This window comes from Chelonia mydas, chromosome 21, assembly GCF_015237465.2.
Source record: "Chelonia mydas isolate rCheMyd1 chromosome 21, rCheMyd1.pri.v2, whole genome shotgun sequence".
Taxonomy (NCBI): Eukaryota; Metazoa; Chordata; order Testudines; family Cheloniidae; genus Chelonia; species Chelonia mydas.
Genome location: NC_051261.2, coordinates 661,376 through 680,944, shown reverse-complemented (window position 1 = coordinate 680,944; position 19,569 = coordinate 661,376). Strand labels below are relative to the sequence as shown.

The window sequence follows — 19,569 nt, the reverse complement described above, 5'->3', positions numbered from 1 at the left end:
GTTTGGGGCTCTGACCCGGAGCGGCCGTTCGCCCCTCTGGTTTTCTGGTAGGCTTGCCTCAGCTCCTTAAATTTCACGCAGCACTGCTTCGGGTCCCTGTTATGGCGTCTGTCCTTCATGCCCTGGGAGATTTTGACAAAGGTTTTGGCATTTCGAAAGCTGGAACAGAGTTCTGATAGCACGGATTCCTCTCCCCATACAGCGATCAGATCCCGTACCTCCCATTCAGTCCATGCTGGAGCTCTTTTGCGATTCTGGGACTCCATCATGGTCACCTCTGCTGATGAGCTCTGCATGGTCACCTGCAGCTTGCCACGCTGGCCAAACAGGAAATGAGATTCAAAAGTTCACAGTTCTTTTCCTGTCTACCTGGCCAGTGCATCTGAGTTGAGAGTGCTGTTCAGAGCGGTCACAATGGAGCACTCTGGGATAGCTCCCGGAGGCCAATACCGTCGAATTGTGTCCACAGTACCCCAAATTCGACCCGGCAAGGCCGATTTAAGCGCTAATCCACTTGTCGGGGTGGAGTACAGAAATCGATTTTAAGAGCCCTTTAAGTCGAAATAAAGGGCTTCATCATGTGGACGGGTGCAGGTTTACATCGATTTAACGCTGCTAAATTCGACCTAAAGTCCTAGTGTAGACCAGGGCTAAGTGTTGGACTGTCATAACAAAAACTAAACTATATGTAGTTTTGGGGGTTTCGTGAAAATATTGCATTCAATGTTGCTCACAAATTAGATTAAAATACTGTGTTGTTAACAGGTAGAAAAGATGAGGTTAATAGCTGATGAAGCAGTAATATTGCAGAAAGAAATTGATATTCGATGTCAGCACAAGATAGCTGAAATGGTAGCACTTATGGAAAAACACAAGGTACAATGATTTTGCTAGTTTTATATGTACAATACATGACATTATGTCTGGAATCAGTAAAATTTCACAAACCACAAGTATTAGGAACTAGGAAATGGAGCTTTATTATAAGGACACTGATCTAGGAAAATTAAGCTGGAGATATGCTCAGTTTCTTCACATCTAACAAGAACTACATCAACGACAGGAAGCATTTCTTCACTATCTTAACTCCTAAATATGTAGATAAGCAGAAATTATAATACTACTTGTAACTGAAGCATTTGGCCATCCCTAATACTGTAATACAAGTTGTGGCAGAGATGCAGCTCTTCTAGAGCTGCTTTGGGGGTTGCAAATACTGAGGTATTACATTTGCATACATTTTTATGGAAGAAGGGAAATACGGACCTTAATGATCATTTAGAATTCTGAATGTTCCCATGCCTGTTCTGTGGGAAGGATTTTCTGGCATTTCAGATTCCTTGTGGTCCCATTCTCCCACCCCAGATTTTCTTTTGGTGTTAATTTTCGGACCCATTCTTGTAAGGCCTCTAACCTTTCAGTGGTCTTGCGTAGTTCAGTTTAACATACTTTAGTGAAGCACTCTGTACCACTCTTTTTTAAGTGGATATGTTCATAAATGTTACTTGCTTCAGTATAACCAGCCTTTCCACACAGGTACATTTGATTCCCCACTGAGGACATAAAATGCTTTTAAATGGCCCCACAGAGTATTATTGTATAGAGAGAAAGTGTGAGTAGCATCTGTAGAAAGAGTTAAGATATGTATCATTGAAACTTCAAACTAGTTTTGTGTCCAACAAAGTTAGTAATCTTTTGTAACTTCTGAATAAAGAATGAATACTAGCTGTTTTTAAGTGATGTTTATTTATCACACTTATCCACATGACTCTTTTTATGCAGCATCAATATGATAAAATGGTTGAAGAAAAAGATACAGAATTAGAACTCTGTAAGACGAAAGAACAAGAACAAATGTCAGTAAAACAATCCTTGGTAAGAGCTAAACCTTAATAGTGAATAACTACAAGAAAATTAAAAGAAACAGCTGCAGATGAGTGACATAACTAGATAGCAATTTTTCCTTTTTTACTGTTTGTTTTTTCTCTATTTTAGATGTGTACTTTATATTCTGGAACTGTACAATGAAGGCTAGCCCCCCAATTTCTGTGCGCCATACTTAATTATTATTATTTTTGTATGTGTTACAGTATAAAGTGTTTTAAATGAAATGTAAGCAAGTGTACTTCCCTGTCTACTTTCCTCCTGATGGCCTCTGAATGTTTTCACCACTCAATCTGATTAAGGAACTTTTGTATCAAACAGCGTGCCATTTTTTTCCTGGTAATAATATGCCACAAATAACGAGAGAAAAACTGCTTGACTTGAATAGTCCTGTCCAAATATTAATAGATACATTTCTCAATAGTACTTGATCTGTTGAAAAAAATAACAACCACCTCCTAGCCCATGACTGCATTAACTTTTCTGTGCCCCTCCTTTACCTGGCAAAACCTCATTTTGGGGAAGGTCCTGAGAGTAGTCACAAAGTCATTGAGGAGTCTCTGACAGTGTAGCCTCAGATCCTCATCCCCCTCAAACCCAGTGAGGGGTTTCTCATGGAGATTTATTGGGGATTGGTCCTGCTTTGAGCAGGGGGTTGGACTAGATGACCTCCTGAGGTCCCTTCCAACCCTGATATTCTATGATTTCCTTCTTACAGGACTTTTTCACATGTATTTCCATGGGAAGGGGTTGATCCAAGTCTACAAATTAACTCATTCATGCTGAACATACCTGTTGTTCAGATAGGAAACTCCATTATTTCAAAACATCCAACTTAACCATAGGCCTGTAAATGGCTAAGTGTTTGAAGGTACCCACAGTTAACTTTTAGAATTATTTCTGTCATTAAAAGAATGTAAAGTTGAACAGTATAGTAGTATATGACAGATACATTTATGTGAGTTTTTAAAAACTATTTTCTTTTTCAATGTAACAGAAAATTATTAACTCTTATCTGATTGTAATTTTTAGGAAACTGAGCTATCTCATGTAAAAAGTGAACTGTTATCCCTTAAGGAGCAGGTTAAAATAGAGATTAAAGAGAAGGTATGTCTTGTGGCATTACATTTAAAATTTTTTGGCTTAGCCCTGTGGCTATACCATTTAGTGCTATGAAGGAAATTTGGGTTGATTCCTCTCTCTCAGGACTTGTGTACATTTAAGAGGCTTTGGGGGTATAGATATTCTGGCAGAGGTATGCCAGCAAAGCCCCCTGTTGGAGACGGGATATGCTGGCAAAAGGAGTCCTGCTGGCATAGCAACATCACCTCCCCCAAATAGCATTAACTATGCTGACAAAACCAACGAGGCGTCCAGTGGCACCTTAAAGACTAACAAATTTATTTGGGCATAAGCTTTCGTGGGTAAAAAATCACTTCTTCAGTTCTTCTTTTACCCACAAAAGCTTATTCCCAAATAAATGTGTCAGTCTCTAAGATGCCACCAGACTCCTTGTTGGTTTTGTGGATACAGACTAACATGACTACCCTTCTGATACTATGCTGACAAAGCACTCTTTTGTTAGTATAGTTGTGTCTACACTGGAGGTTTTGCCAGCATAGCTATGTCAGGTAGAGGGGTTCAATTTTTCACACTCCTAGCCTACATAGCAATGCTGGCAAAACTTTGTAGTGAGCCTCACTCTGCTCTCAAGAGCTTGATATGCTCTGAAATCAGCATGCCTAGCTGAATTTAAGTCAAATTCCCATTGACCTATATGGGTCCAGGATTTCACCTTTGGCCTCTGAAGTAATCCAGTTGCAACTCTACAGAAGTTTTCTACACAAGAGTACAGGCATATAAAAAATGAAATTATGTTTTGGACACAGACGTTTTAGCCTTTCCTTATCCAGATACAAACTGTCGGAGGAATGTTTGATGGTCTGAATCTTAGCATACAGATTGCTGAGCTTGTACACTACCTTTTATTACAACCTCAAACACTCTCATGGAATTTGTTGCTAAATGACTCATACTAGCACAAGACCAGAACTGGCCAAACAATATGCAACAAATAATCTCATGAATTTAGCCTCTTTTTTTAGTTCATGAATTATCTACAAACAGATTGCGATTTTTATTTATTTGCAGTTGTTCAGTAGATTACTTGTGCAAATAAATTCTCTATTCATGTTGTGTAATTGTGAATGGATTGTTTAATGGGTCTGTTCATGAGCCTAAGTGCTTGCAGATTCAAGCCCTTAGTGAATAAAAGGGATCACAAATATTTGACAGAATATGTACCTGTCTCTGTAGAGGACAAAACTCCGTATGTGGCAGAACTCCATAAAAGTAAATGAATGAAATACAGTCTGAAATAAAAAAAAATCTTACTGCATAAATAAAAAACAAACACTAATGAAAACTGGGTATGTAGGGACAGTAAGAGATGTATCCTTTCCCATATATAATTAAGATAAGTGTGTTAATTCTTGTTTCCACTTTTTTAATATCTACTGAAGTCTGAAATTTAATTAAATGCTGCTCGTATATTGTTGTGTGTGTTTATAACTGAATGCTGAACATGTGTACTACTGCATTATTGTACAGAAGATATATTCAGCTAAAATATATTTGCAAATAGAGCATTTACTACATATTACACTACTCTTTTTTTTTTTTAAACAGGAAAAGCTTACAAGAGAAGCAAAAGAAAATGCAGTTTCTGAAAAAGAAAAAAAGCATAAGGTGGCTTTTTACTTTGATTTTTATAAAATGTTATGATATGTGTTAGCAGGCACGTATAATGAAACTAAGGTTTCATACTAACTGCAAATGTTGGCGAGTTGGCATTTATTAATATGATGTTGATTTTTAATATATTTTAATTTATTACTGTTATTTTTAGACAATACAAACATCCTTTATAGAGACTCCTAAAACCAGTTTAACGCTTGCCTCTGCATCAGTTAGTTAAAAAAAAAAATTATCCCAGAATTTCACATCTTTTAGAGAGAACAAGTTGGCAAACAAAGAAATGTCTTCTTGGACACCTACTAAAAGTGTCTTGGTCACTCCATCATTAAAGGTCTGTTGCTTATGGGGTAGTATATTATTTCCATGTTTTTATTTTTTTTTTTTTATTTTTGAAAATACACCTTTCACTTTGTTTTAAGGGCCCATGCTGATCTAATTGTCTCCAGAGACACTTTTTCACTTTTGATTAAAGAAAGCATAGGTTAAAAAAATTTAGAGTATTTTTCATGTGCATATATTGGGGGATATTTAGGGAAAATAAGTTTTTGAAAAAGGAACAGGGCTCCAAGATTCTATTCCTGACTCTTGCTAGTTGTGTGATCGTGGACAGGTCAGTTCACTCATCTCTGCCTCAGTCTACCCATCCGTAAAATGGGGCTAGCAAAACCCATTTTACAGGGCTGTTGTGAGGCTTTATTTAATTATTGTCACAAGAGTTTTTTTGACAATCTTGGTGGAAAAGTGCTGTGTGTCCTGCACAGCAGAAATGTTTCTAGTAAGCAGCGCCAAAAAAATAAAGTTAGATTGTAATGCTATTATAGCCATGCAGTGTTCATGGCTGTTATATCATAGCCATAAAATAGGCTCTTTTTAAAATGTGAGAAACCCACATGCATTTTTTTTACAGCATTTGAACTAATAGAATTCAAATATGTAAATAACTAAGGTCAACTTTTTATGCTGAATACGTCTATAAGAATTTAAAATCAACAATAAAATCTACTATTTAGAAAAGAAATCTAAAACCCTTTTCTCCTCTTCTGACAAATTTAGAATATATTTAATTTTACCATAATAATAATTAATAAATAATAAACATGAAGGAGAACAAAGTGGTTAAGTGTTAGCGTACTGTCTTCTGAATAATTATTTGTTAAGTGTTAACTATGTATTCATATTGTACACACTGAGGTAAATCCAGACCCTTCTTCTGTGGTCATGGTATAGTTCTGCAGTACAAAGTGGGGAGCCCAGAGCCCCTCTCCTGCCCACCCCTGGTCTCCCCATCCCAGCCCCAGGTCGCCTGAGCACCCTAAATCCCGGAGCATCAGGCAGGTGGGAACTGTGGCATCTCCAGTGCCGGATGGCTGGTGGCACAACCCGGAGCACCGGGCAGGTGGCACAGCTCCCAGCTCTCCCACCCCCAGACTGCTGGGGGCAAGTGGGCGGCACGGCCCCCAGCCCCAGAGCACCAGTTGAGCGTGCAGGCAGCACGGCCCCCAGCCCCAGAATGCCGGGCAGCCAGTGGCGCAGCCCGCAGCCCTGGAATATCCGGGTGGGTGAGGGCCAACAAGGGTAGGACTGTGAGGGCGAAGGTGGGCTGTATGGCACCATAGTAAAAACTGAAAAATGTTTCAAGACCATTTTATTTGATTTAACTCATGTTTTAAAATCACCACAGAAATTAAAGTTGGCTACTCAAGCCTACTATGAAGTACTATATCTACATCCTTCTTGGTTTCTTGTTGTAATTTTGCACAACTCTTTGGTGTCGTCTTGTGTGTCCTTTACTTCCATGATATGCTCATGATCAGGCAGAAGGCGACTTCTTTCAGAATACAAAATTCTATTCAACGAGGAAAAAGAACTCTCAACTGTAGCTGTTGTGACTGGGAGTAGCAAGAGATGAATTCCTACTTCTTTCATCCCAGGAAACAAAGCACAAAGATTGGGTCGAACCACTAGTGATGATGAAGAAGAAGAAGAAGTTGAAGTTAAATCTTCCTTCGTTCGTCGTATGATATTCCACTCTTTGTTCAAAATTCTCTATTCTGTCTTGATCACATAGCAGCCCCATTGCTCGTAGCGCCTCACTCTACGCAACTGTAGGTGTTTTATAAGACAGGCATCTGTAGTAGCTATGTAGAAGTTAGTAGAATCCAGAAATCACTATTGTAGATTTGTAAGAATCAAGTCTGTGTACTTTTTCAGCTGTCTTAATAAACACTTCTTGTCCTCTTCACTTAAGGAGTAAATATAAGTGCCTTCATTAGTCAACTTCTGGACTAAAGTCTTTGCTTCTTCCAGTACGTTTTCAGTGGATATCTCCCTGGTTGATCCAAGGTTAGCTTCTATTGCTGGACAGAGATCTACTGCTGTTGTAGCAGATGCCTGGATGGCATTGTTTAATGACCCAAGTGGTTTTAACAGTAGACTTACAAGAAAGAGAATGGTGATAGTCTTCTCTGAACTTAGTAACAAAAGTAGTCCACCAGTCTCACTACTTAGATCTCTCCTATCTGGGTAGATACTTTCCAAAGCCAGTAATAACGGTTTCAGTCATTTTTAAGACAACAGCCAAAGATCGCTCATGAGAAAGCTAGCAGGTTTTCCCAGGTTGGACTAATTTGAACTTCAGTCCCAGTGTATCTTCTATTTGTTTCCAAGATGTTCAGTCCTTTTGGACTCTTGCTGAAAAAAGAGTATAACAAAGCCATTAAATGTATGGCTTTTTAATGTCTTTTGAAGATTCTGCAGCTTGTACTAGCACTAGCTGGACGAGATGGCCTCTTCAATGTGTATAGGAGAGATTAGGGTTACACTTTTCTCTGAGCAAAGCTTGTACTCCACTGTGTCTTGCAGAGAAGTTTGTAGCTCCATCAAATGCCCAAGCAGCCATCTGTTTGGGGTTCAGTTTACAAGCGTTTAACTTTTCTAAGATGTAACAGATGCAGGTGATGTATATTCTATAACTTGAACATCTAGAATGCATCTACTGGCCTACCACGAACATCAAGATAACATACGCAATAATTTAATACTTAATGCCTATTTGCACTGGTGCATTATCAGCCACGAATGCACATTTATTGAATATGGTGAGAGAGTTCTTCACTTGTTCAATTGCCGAGTCTTTCACTGTTGCAACCCATGTTTCTAGACAGTCAGCTGAGTTTTTTTACAGAAAGATAGTGAGCATTTGCCAGTCTTGTTCGGAACCAGTGTCCAATTTCAGGATTAACAAGTGACAATGCACTTAACATTGACCTCCACTTTGCAGTGTGTGGTATCTCTTGCTTAAATAGAAAGTATGATGCAACAGCCGTGTTAGTTCACATAAACGGAGTTGTATCTCCAACATTCTTAACAGCCTTATTAAGTACTTCTAAAATTGACTTTGACAGTGACCGGCTTATAAGGCTTTCTGCATGTTGATGCAGTCCAGAGGCATGCTGTTTTGCAGCCGTTTCATGTAGGTTGTCAGTATTGGCTCTGCTGATCAGTTTGGCAAACCAAGCTCCTCCACTTTTACTGTATAAATCCATGATATGCCCACATCTTGAATACTGTGTGCAGTTCTGGTCACCCCATTTCAAAAAAGATGTATTGGAATTGGAAAAGATATAGAGAAGGGCAACAAAAATGATTAGGGGTATGGAACAGATTCCATATGAGGAGAGATTAAAAAGACTGGGATTTTTCAGCTTGGAAAAGGGATGACTAAGAGGGGATATGATAGAGGTCTATAAAATCTTGACTGGTGTGGAGAAAAAGAATAAGGGAGTGTTATTTACCCCTTCACTTAACACAAAAACCAGGGGTCACCCAATTAAATTAATAGGCAGCAAGTTTAAAATAAACAAAAGGAAGTACTTCTTCACACGATGCACAGTCACCTGTGGAACTTTTTGCCAAGGATGTTGTGAAGGCCAAAATGATAACAGGATTAAAAAAAGAACTAGATAAGTTCATGGAGGTTAGGTCCATCAATAACTACTAGCCAGGATGGGCAGGGATGCAACTCCGTGCTCTGAGTGTCCCTACCCTCTGGTTGCCAGAAGGTGGGAGTGGATTACAGGGGATGGATCACTCGATGATTCCCTGTTCTGTTCGTTCCATCTGAAGCACCTGGCATTGGCCACTGTCAGAAGACAGGTTCTTCTTTGAGGAGTGTCCCTATGGGTGCTCCATTTTAGGTGTTTGTGCACCGCTGTGCTTCTAGTTGGAGATTTGCAGTAGCAGTGCCCCAGTTGGCCGTGCACACGCAGCAGCCGTCTCTCACCGCTCCGAGCAGCTACCCATCGTGTGCAGCTAACCACCGCCCAGTTCCTTCTCTACTGCCGTTGGCTTCGCTCGGAACAGCAAAAGCACCTTCAAAAACCTTGCTATTCCTTTACTTCAACCCTTGTAGTTTCATCCTTTATTTATTTACTTCTTCCTTCATTTTTTCTCTATTGAACCCCCCCCCTATTCCCTCCCCCCCCTTCCTCTGGCGGAAATCCGCCTCACAGCCCAGAGGCACTTGGAAGGGACTATTCCCATTCCTTCTTTGTGAACAGCCTCTTTGACATGCCTGGTTCTCCAGGCTTTAAACGCTGTTTGACCTGTAGACTGTCAATACCAGTCTCAGACGGTCACTTGCAGTGTGTCTGTTGTCTGGGAGAGAGACATGTCGCACAGAAGTGCCACCACTGCAAAAAGCTGACAGTGAAGACTAGCAAAGCTAGGGATCAAGTTAAAACTTAGGATGATGGAGAAATCCCTTCGACCTGCTTCTGATCCTGAGCACAGGACCCCTCCCTGCTAGCACTCACCCGCGGTGGCATCGGACATGGGATCCTCTTCAAAAAACAGCTGCAAAGGACCCAGTCCCACAGGTCCCACTCCTCACCTCAGTAAAGGCGATCTCTGACCGCCAAATCTGCTCCAGTACTGTCAGCACTCAGAGCTCTGGACGGAGAGGCACTGGGACAGCCCAAGGAGCACAAGACCCCCACACAGTCTAGCTCTAAGGCAGGCACATTTAACAAAGCTAAGCCTGCTACCTCAGCACCAAGCAGCGCAATAGCACCACCTGCTGCACTAATACATTGCAGCAAGTCTACAGCACCTGCAGCAATCACAGTGATTTTGAACAAAAGCATGCCTCCTTTGTCGGCACCGAGCCTACCCGTGCCACAGCACTTAGTTAGCCAGGCAGACCTCTTCATCATGTCTACTCCGGGAATGCCTCTCTTCGATGCTGATGGTACCCCAGCCAGACCAGGGCCAAGCCTGACTAATACCCCTGCTGGCTCAGCCCCTCCTCTCTCCAGCGATGAGGAGGAGGAAGTGGGGACAGGAATGTACACCCCTCACCATTCCTCAGCCGAACCTGGAACCTCACGACAGCAGTCCATAGCATGGCAACCTCCACAATGGGTGCACCCCTCATGGTGGTCCTACCAAACTGGCCATATTGGGACCCCTGGGCGTTATACACAACCCAGAACATACAGCCCTACAACCCATCCAGGTCCAGAACACCAGGATCACAGAGATCACCTTCACCTTCTGCCCCAGCTTCCCCAGAAGCTCTCGAGGAGGAAGCAGAAGCAATTAAAGAGCCACCAGATGGTGACACCATCCCACCCACATCTCCTCTTCGTCTCCTGACAAAACAGTAATGCCGCCTTCTCCCACATCAGGCGATGACTTTAAATCCTTCCAGGAATTATTTAAATAAGTGGCTGACTCCCTCGACATTTCTTTGGCAGAGCTGCTGGAGATACAGCATAAGCTGACAGATATTCTCCATACATCTCCTACTGCCAAGATTGTACTACTCATCAATGCTGCCATCATGGATCCAGCAAAAACTGTCTGGCAGACATCAGCTACAGCTCCACCTTCTTGTAAAAAATCAGACAAGAAGTACTACGTCCCAGCCTAGATTTTGTTCACCCACCCTAACCCTAATTCATCGGTGGTGGAGGCAGTTATTCAAAGCGGAAAGCAACATCTGGCTAGGACCACCCCTTAAGATAAAGCTTGGAAATGCCTAGCCCTCTTTGGCAGGAAGGCCTGTTCCTCAGCAACCCTTCAGTTTCGCATAGCAAGCTATTCTGCCTTACTAGCCAACTACACATGCAACATTTTTGCACAAATGACAACTTTTATTGAACATCTTCCAACAGATTAAAAAATAACAATATAAAGCTAACATAACAGAAGGCTCCCTCATTGCCAGAACAGCCTTACAAGCTTCCTTGGACTCCACTGACACGACGGCCCACTCCATCGCCAGATCCATAGTCATGTGGAGGACGTCCTGGCTCCACCTTTCAGGCTTCCCCCAAGGAAGTTCAGGCAACAGTAGAGGACTTATCTTTCGAAGGTCAAAAACTATTCGTGGAAGGCACAGATGCAACCTTACAAACTCTCAAGGATTCCTGTGCCACATAAAGAAACCCTAGGAATATATGCCCCTGGGAACAAAAAGAAACAGGGCAGATTTTATACCCAACGCTTCCGCACTGTCCCATATGCCCAACCTCACAGAGATTATGACCAGCACCGTAAACAATGTCAGATGAGACACTGACAAGCCCCAGAGCAATCATCGACGTCTCAACCATCCACTTCCAGACAAGCATTTAGAAGTGTTAGTCAAGGACACAAGAGCCCCACATACTCCACTGCTGAAGTTACTCATAACCTCCAGCCCATTTGGGGACCACCTAACACTTTTTTCTACGTAGTCTGGTCAGCCATTACATCAGACAAGTGCATTCTGGAAATTATACACAAGGGCTATTATATCCCTTTTGCCTCTATCCTGCCTACTCACCCCCCTTTCCCATCCCTCTTCAGGGACCCATCTCATGAGGACCTGTTACAGCAGGAAGTAAACCACCTCCTGCAAATAGGTGCTGTAAAACCTGTATCTGCCAAGCACAGGGGGAGCAGATTTTATTCACACTACTTTCTCACCCAGAAGAAAACAGGCAGATAGAGGCCCATCTTGGACTTGTGCAAGCTAAACAAGTTTGTCGGAACACAGAGCTTCAAGATGATAACTCTAGCAACCATAATTCCGGCATTGGAGAAAGGAGGTTGGCTCTCGGTCCTCGACCTACAAGGTGTACTTCATCCACAGATGACTGACAATGCCCAGCATGGTAAAAGACTCACTCACCTGGTGGACAAAACAAACGAATGTTTGCACAGGTGTTCCGTTTCAATGACACACCCCATTGGTAACAATCACCACGGACCCTTTTGGGTTGGGGAGCACACTTGTCCAAGAATACCATCCAGGGCTGGTAGTCCCTTGCAGAATCCACCCTCCTCATAAATCTATTAGAACTCAGGGCGGTTCGAAATGCATGCCACCACTTTCTGCCCCTGGTGTGCAACAAGACTGTCCAGATCCTCACGGACAACTTGGCCACTATGTTTTACATAAATCACCAAGGGAGGGGCCTGATCTTACCTGCTCTGTGCAGAAGCAGTTCACCTCTGGGAACAGTGCATCTTCAACAACATAGATCTCATCGCAGCCTACTTTCCGGGAAGCCAGAATGTCACAGCAGACCACCTAAGCAGAAACTTCTCGCAAATGCACAAATGGGAGCTGGACCCAGGAATCCTGAAAACTGTATTCCAACAATGGGGTTTTCCCTCAATAGACCTTTTTGCAACATCCCACAATACCAAATGCCCACAATACTGCTCCTGGGCAGGACTTGGACAAAATTCCCTGGGGGACGCCTTCTTCATGAAATGGGAAGCCCTCTTGAAGTATGCCATCCCCCCAACTCCACTATTGAGTCCCATACTTCTTAAGATCAAGAAGGACAAATCCAGAGTAATCCTAATTGCACCAACATGGCCCAGACAAATGTGGTTCCCATACCTGAATCAGATAGCCACAAGACCACCACAGATCCTTCCCATTGTGCATCACCTACTGACATGGGACGCCTCCACCACCCCAACATTCCAATTCTCCATCTCAAGGCGTGGCTAATCCATGGATGACGAACCTAGAGGCATGCTGTTCCAGGGAGGTACAGGATATCTTACTGAATAGCCGACGACTCACTAAGCAAAAATCATACACGCACAAGTGGAAACGCTTTTCCATATGTGTGCAGAGACATACAAGTTACCCCACAATCGGCACCACTACCCACAATACTCGAATACATGCTGATGCTCAAAAAATTGGGCCTTTCCATTAGTTCACTCAGAGTGCACTTATCTGCCATTACAACTTACCACTCTAAAGTAGATAGACTCACTGTCTTGGCCCCCCCTACCCCCCCGAACTAAACGCTTTCTCAAAGGCATACAGAATTCTTATCCCACATTGAGGGACCCAACCCCTATGTGGGACCTCAACCTTGTTCCCTGTACTCTCATGGGCAAACCCTTCGAGCCACCTGCCCACTGTTAAACTTATCCATGAAAGTCACCTTCCTAGTGGTGATCATGTCGGCAAGGAGGATGGGAGAGCTGAGTGCCCTAATGGTAAACCCACCCTGTACCATATTCCTCAAGGACAAGGTAATCCTACATCCACATCCCAGATTTATAGCCAAGGTTGTTTCCTTCTTCCGGTTCAACCAACGCATCTACTTACCTGTATTCTTCCCTAAGCTGCATGCTGACAGCAGGGAAGCGTCCCTTCACATGCTGGATGTTCGTAGAGCACTTGCGTTCTATATAGAAAGAACAAAGACATTGAGAAAATCAGCCCAATTATTCGTATCCACAACAGAATGTTCCCAAGGCCAAACCATTTCCAAACAGCGACTCTCAAAATGGATCTCTAACTGTATCAGATTATCCTATCAAAACCACGATCTGGAACCTTCTTCCGGACTTCACATGCATTCTACCAGAGCTATGTCCACATCAATAGCTTTTCTCAAAGACGTACCTATCTCTGAAATTTGTAAAGCAGCTACCTGGGCATCAGTCCATGCCTTTACCAAACATTATACCTTACAGCAACATTCAGCTGCTGATGCTCACTTCGGATGATCGGTGCTATCTATTGTGCTTTAACTAACTCCGAAGCCCCTCCCCTCCAAAGAGGGGCACTGCTCTACACCCCTGTGGAGCACTCACAGGGACACTCCTCGAAGAAGACGAAGAGAAGATTACTCACCTTGAGGTTCTTTGAGATGGTTGTCCCTGTGGATGCTCCACTACCCTCTATCCTCCTCTCTGTTTCGGAGTTTGTCTTCGATCCTCTGGTGTAGAGAAGGAACTGGGGGGAGGTGGCTGCGTGCGCTGGGTAGCCGCTGGGAGTGGCCAGCCAGGCACTGCTACTGCAAATCTCTGACTCAGAGCACTGGAGCGCACAAACACCTAAAATGGAGTACCCACAGGGACAACCATCTTGAAGAACCTCAGTTACTGCACAAGGTGAGTAACCTCATACTGGGATAGATGGACCATTGGTCTGACTCAATATGGCCATTCTTACATAAAAATTAATTATAATGATAAAGTTTAGTACAGAAACTCCCCAGGATGATGACCTCTTGAGATAGTGATGATATGAGATAAAGACCTTGGTAAAAACTGCATTTTAAAAATCTTGGCCTATGAAACTTATATTTATATAAGTTTCCCAGTCACAAATCTAGCATTCGTGAGCGAAGTCACTAAAACATAGTCCAACAAACAAATGCTCTGGCCACTGTTGTTTGTCATGCCACTGTTTACTCCGCCACTCCATCCCCAATGTCCCTGTACCATCACCTTCTGCTGCCCACCTGCCAATGTGACCTCTGCAAGTCGGACTCTCGAGGTTCCACCCAGCTCTCAGTGATTTCAGCTCTCAGTGGGGGAACCTCGCTGCTAATGCAGGCTGGGCTGTCTCTTCCACAGAAACACTATCCCACTGCAGGTCTAAGCACTTAGACCTGATTATCAGTGATTTCAGCTCTAGTGGTCACTTAACAAACCAAAAGATTCTCTATAGAGCTGTAACAGGGTCGACCCCCCCTTTTCTTTGGCCAATAGTGCCTGAAAACACAGTTGTTTTCATGAAGGGGCACCCATCTCTCCTGGATGGCCCTCTTTCTCTTGGTTAGGTGTGAGCCTGCTTTTCTTTTTTGGTCTTACATCAGGCTGGTGCCTGCCCTCACAAGCACCCCCTGGCTGCTTGTTCTCTCAGATGGTCTTTGGCACCTCAGCCCTCCAGCCGAACCGCACGCGCTGTCCCCCCTTCCGGGGTATACAGTCCAAGTTCTTTCTCAGCCCTGGTATGAGACCATAGCTCAAAGGCTTCTTCCCTGAGGCTCTGCCTTTTTCATCCACCCAGTTGGGGCCCATCTTGGTAACCTCAGCTGGTGTCCTTTTCACAGGCCTCCCTGGGCTCAGTCTGAAACCAGTCTGGTACTCTCTCCTGGTCTGGCCAGGTCCTGAGCTCAGTCCCCCGGGGCTTAGCCTACCCACACTGGCCTTTTCATGGTCCTGCTGCTACTCTATCTAGCCAGCCAGGCACCTGGTCTTTGGCAGCCTTTGCTGGGCTGAGTTCTGTCTGGTGAGCTCTCTGCAGTGAGCTGCCTGCGGCCTGCTGCTTGTCTAGCCAGCCAGGCACCTGGCCCTCCCTAGTCAAGCTCCACACAGCAACTGGAGGCTCTGCTCTGCTGCACTTGTGTTTTATGTGGCCCTTCTGGCCCTTTATTGATCGCTCCAGCTGCCCTCTGATTGGCTGCTTTTCTGCAGCCACCTTAGGCTGCCAGGAGGACTTCTCGCTGCTATATACTGGTGCAGGATGATTCAGGGCCACAAGGCCTCCAGCAGGGGGCCTCCAGACCTAGTTCACCATGCCACAGGAGCCTAATCAGCTCTATCTCTAAATCGGAGAGAGGGGCAGGTCAAATAGTGGCTCTTAGGTAGAGTCCACACCACCAAGCAAAACACCTGTGCCTCACCATCATGCTCTCTCTTCACTAGGATATGACATCCAAACCTCCTGCTTAGGGAGTGCAGTTCAGTTGAGGGTGACCAGTGTTTAATTTGTAATGGAAGAGGTGTCGGGGCTCAAGTAATTTGTTATTTTCATAACTGGTGTGGCAAGCCCAGAGGTCCCAGGGCTATGAACTGCGAAGCCTAGAGTGCTGGGGCTCAGCCCTGTCAAGCTGTAGCACAAAGTAAGCACTGAGGGAGACCCCCTCATCAGGCAGGCTAAGTACAGTTCTGCTGCCCTTTACTCATACAATAAGGATAACAACATTTCATGACCCCCACATTCAATACTAACGTGATTTGTAACCCAGCACCAGCCAAAATTGATCAGTTGGGCAGCACAGCTCTGTTTGCTGGATACCTAGGCAGAATAGGTGTGTTCATGTAAATACAGTCTGGTCCTGAAGCCTTTCCACACACCCCTGGCTCATTACTAGCTGTCAGGGGAGAGTTCATTGAGACCTGGCTTACAAATCATAATTTGAAATTATTAGGTAGGCCAATATAGCCGAAACAAATGCGCCGACATTGTTCATACTTTTCAAACCCATTATGCTTTCTCAGGTACAAGTATTTTCTCATATACTGTATATTATTTTATCTATTAATATATTTCAATTTCAATTCAAATTTCCAACCGACTAAATTGGCAACACTGCATGTAACTGTGGGGGTGTTGGGGAAATTTAGGGGGCTTGTAGGGAAATCCTTGAGCCCTAGAGTGCTGGGCAGCCAGTGGCATGGCCCCCAGCCCCAGAGTGCCAGGTGGGCAGGCAGCGTGGCCCCCAGCACTGGAGTGCTGGGGGTGGGTGGGCAGTGCGGCCTCAGAGTCCCGGGCCGCAGCCTGCTCCCCCTCTTCACCCCAGCCCAGCCATGGGGTAGGAGTGCCAGCAGGAGGGGGACTGGGGGCAGAGCATGGGTGGGACCACCATGCAGGGCTGTTTCGGGAGGCTCAGCCTCCCTTGGCCTGCGATAGCCGCCACCCATGATGCAGGTTAAGTTGAACAAGTGGAACTTTATTAAACCCTGAGCACTGATTTGTCCATGTGACCTCATTGCTTCCAGCCCAACTCCTCTCATTCCCTGTTTTCCTGGTATCCCCTCCATAACAATCCCTGCAGGGAACATGGGCCCTCTGACTCCAGTTCCACTTATTATGATTAATTTTTAATATAATCATTAAAAAACAAATAATTGATACCCAGACCCCTATCCTATATCCCCTGGACCAGAGGTTGCTAGCACATAGTTGAGTTGAAGTCTTGTCTTTACCACAGAATCTTCTGGTTGCATAGTCTTTGAGATAGTTTGGCCTCCTCAAGAGGCAACCGCACCAGAAGTGACCTATCTCTGTCTCCCTGCTATCAAGTCTAGCAAACTCGCTCTCTCTTTCGAGTCTCTGCCCTCTTGGTGTGGCCTCCGGATGGTACTCTGTCATTATGTGATAATTTGTGTATTTCTGTATGCTCGCTCTGGGTGTTGTCTCCTGGTTCATAGATGGCTCTTGTTCTTCAGATCACTTTGTGCCACTGTGGCTCTCATGACTTGTTGAGTCCACTCTGTCTCACTAATGTCTTTGTCCTTACAGGAGTACCTGTTATGGAGGAGAGACCATGAAAACATGGGCCCTCTGACTCCAATTCTACAGATCACGATACAACTCAGACTCTGTACCCTGCTCTGGATTTGGTCCTCTATTTATGAAATTAGTGTAACAACATAATCCTAAATATTTTGGGGTTTTTTCCCCCCCAGATATATACTGTGAAGACTCCTCCAAAATATAAATTGCAAAGAGAAAGCATGAATCCACTTTCAGAAGAAGACATGAAGAAAAAAAGAAAAGTACTTTTAGAGCTGGATACGCACTCAGATAGCTCAGAACACAATGACCTCCTGGTAAAAATTTCAAAATGAATAGCGCCTATCACTGTTTATTCTGTGTACATTCTTTGCCGTATCTCAGAATGTGTGTCTACCTTTCAGAGATATCATATACTGTACAAAATAAAAATATGTATGTGTGTGTATATTTAAGAAGTAACTCAGATTGTTTGTTTATGTGTACATAATTCTAGAACATGATCAGGGCACGTCTACAGAAACATTATTATATATTCAGTTAATCGTTTCAACTGCACTAAATTCTAATATCTCTGGAATTTGACTGAATGTTGTTGAATTCATCAGGATCTGTAGTAATTTTTTAACATTCTTTTTTCATGATGGAATGTTAATAAATATGGTAGCATAGAAAACATATAGTTTATGATGTCTTTTGACTATGTAACATTCTTTTTCATTTAAGAGCATAGTCTCAGAAGAAGAAATGTTTAAAAAGCTGTACAAAAATTGTCCTCAAGCTTCTCACTTATGTGTTATGACACCAAAAAAGGTATCTTCTTAACTTTACTTCAGATCAAACTACATACTTGAAAGATTTTGTTACAAAAATAAATGGATAGTTTTACTTTTGTTCTTAGATACCAACTCTGTCAACCATAAAGTCTCCTGGTGCTGCACTGAAACTTACAGCTATGAGAAAGATGCGAGAGACTGGATGGACTGCAGTTTCTAAAATGGACAGGAAAAAAAAAATGAAAGAAGCTGAAAAACTCTTTGCCTAAAATTAAACCTGAGCAATCAGTTATGAATTTTCTGTTCATGTAAAATCTTTTACAGTAGAATGTATTAATCCTACACAGTTAACACTTGTAGCATATTACTGGTTTAGGGCTAAATCCTGGAAGTGCTATGTTTGTGGAACTCCTGTTGATTTCATTGTGGTTCCTTTGTTCCACCACAGCCTCCTCCTCTGGAGGACTTTTCACATTGAGTTTACACCATCATAAAACATAAACCTGGGAATAAATTTCGCCCATTTAGGTTTTGAAAATTGATAGGTAAAAATAATGTATGGTGTGTTAAAATGGAAAAATATGTTGCAAAATTGTTTGAAGTCATTTAAATAACTTCAGTTTTTGTTCTTTTGAAGTTTACTTTCACTTTTGCAGTATCTTATCCATAAGAGTATTGTTTTATTATTATTGAGATTGTTGAACTACATTCACTTAATTGAGTACTTATATTTGAATTTACTTCTTCTTTGTTCTTTTGATGTGTTCTTTACAAATATTCTTTTAAAGTAGTTGGTTGAGGCAGTAGCCTGTTTTTCAGTTTGTAACAGTATTGAAACATTTAAGTGTTGAACTTCTAACAATATTGATTTAAATCTTATTTCTTTTGCTTTTCAGGAATCTAGTTTTATAATAAATGCTATATGCAGACTTGTTCTTTCAGATTACTGTGAACACACTTTCCAAATGTCATTAAACGGTTAATCTGAAAAAAGTTCAAGAAAGTGTTAGACTAAATGCCTATCCATAAAATGATGAGCTCATCAGTAGTCAAGTTAGCACCAAACAGGTCTTAAAGCAAAAATGTTACTCATATTCAGATAGCAGAGAATTATCCAAATTATTCTTGTCAGGACTAACATCTTCTTCATTTAATGAGAATTTCCTTTTTTACAAAAATTGCACAGAGTAACTTAAAACAATATATGTTTTTTGGTATTTGATTAATCTCAGTTGCTCCAAAAATAGTACAGAGGCTTCAAAGCTTAAAAATAAAACTTCAGAGGAAAAAAAGGCAAATAATTTGATCTCTGAATGTAAATAGATCCACAAATATCAAGGAAAATTAAAAATCTTTGGATGAAACCTTGGCCCCATAGAAGTTAATTGCAAAACTCCAATTGACTTCACTGGGACCAGGATTTAACTCGTATCTAGAAATTCTTACTATTAGTTTTCGTTTGTTTGTATTATCATAGCACCTAGGATCATTAGTCATGAACTAGGACTCCATTATGCCAGGCAGTGTGCAAACACAGAACAAAAAGATGATCCCTGCCTGCAAATAGTTTATACTCTAAGTATAAGACAAGAAATAGAT

At 42.6% G+C, this 19,569-nt stretch overlaps 1 protein-coding gene across 11 annotated transcripts in view; it reads left to right on the top strand.

Annotated features, from left to right (window-relative positions):
- Positions 1–18,897, top strand: part of SYCP1 (synaptonemal complex protein 1) — a 69,112-nt gene extending 50,215 nt beyond the window's left edge. For 4 of the 11 annotated variants that reach the window (XM_043533618.1, XM_043533625.1, XM_043533622.1 and 1 more), the window contains 7 exons: positions 766–876; positions 1,783–1,875; positions 2,917–2,991; positions 4,573–4,632; positions 17,368–17,511; positions 17,921–18,007; positions 18,096–18,897. In XM_043533618.1, coding sequence (XP_043389553.1) covers positions 766–876; positions 1,783–1,875; positions 2,917–2,991; positions 4,573–4,632; positions 17,368–17,511; positions 17,921–18,007; positions 18,096–18,239 — 714 coding nt within the window. In that variant the 3' untranslated portion in view covers positions 18,240–18,897. Of the gene's footprint in view, positions 1–765; positions 877–1,782; positions 1,876–2,916; positions 2,992–4,572; positions 4,633–17,200; positions 17,512–17,920; positions 18,008–18,095 lie in introns of those variants that run through there. The other 7 variants (XM_043533619.1, XM_043533623.1, XM_043533621.1 and 4 more) reach the window with 6 other exon arrangements.
- Positions 18,898–19,569: the final 672 nt, after the last annotated feature.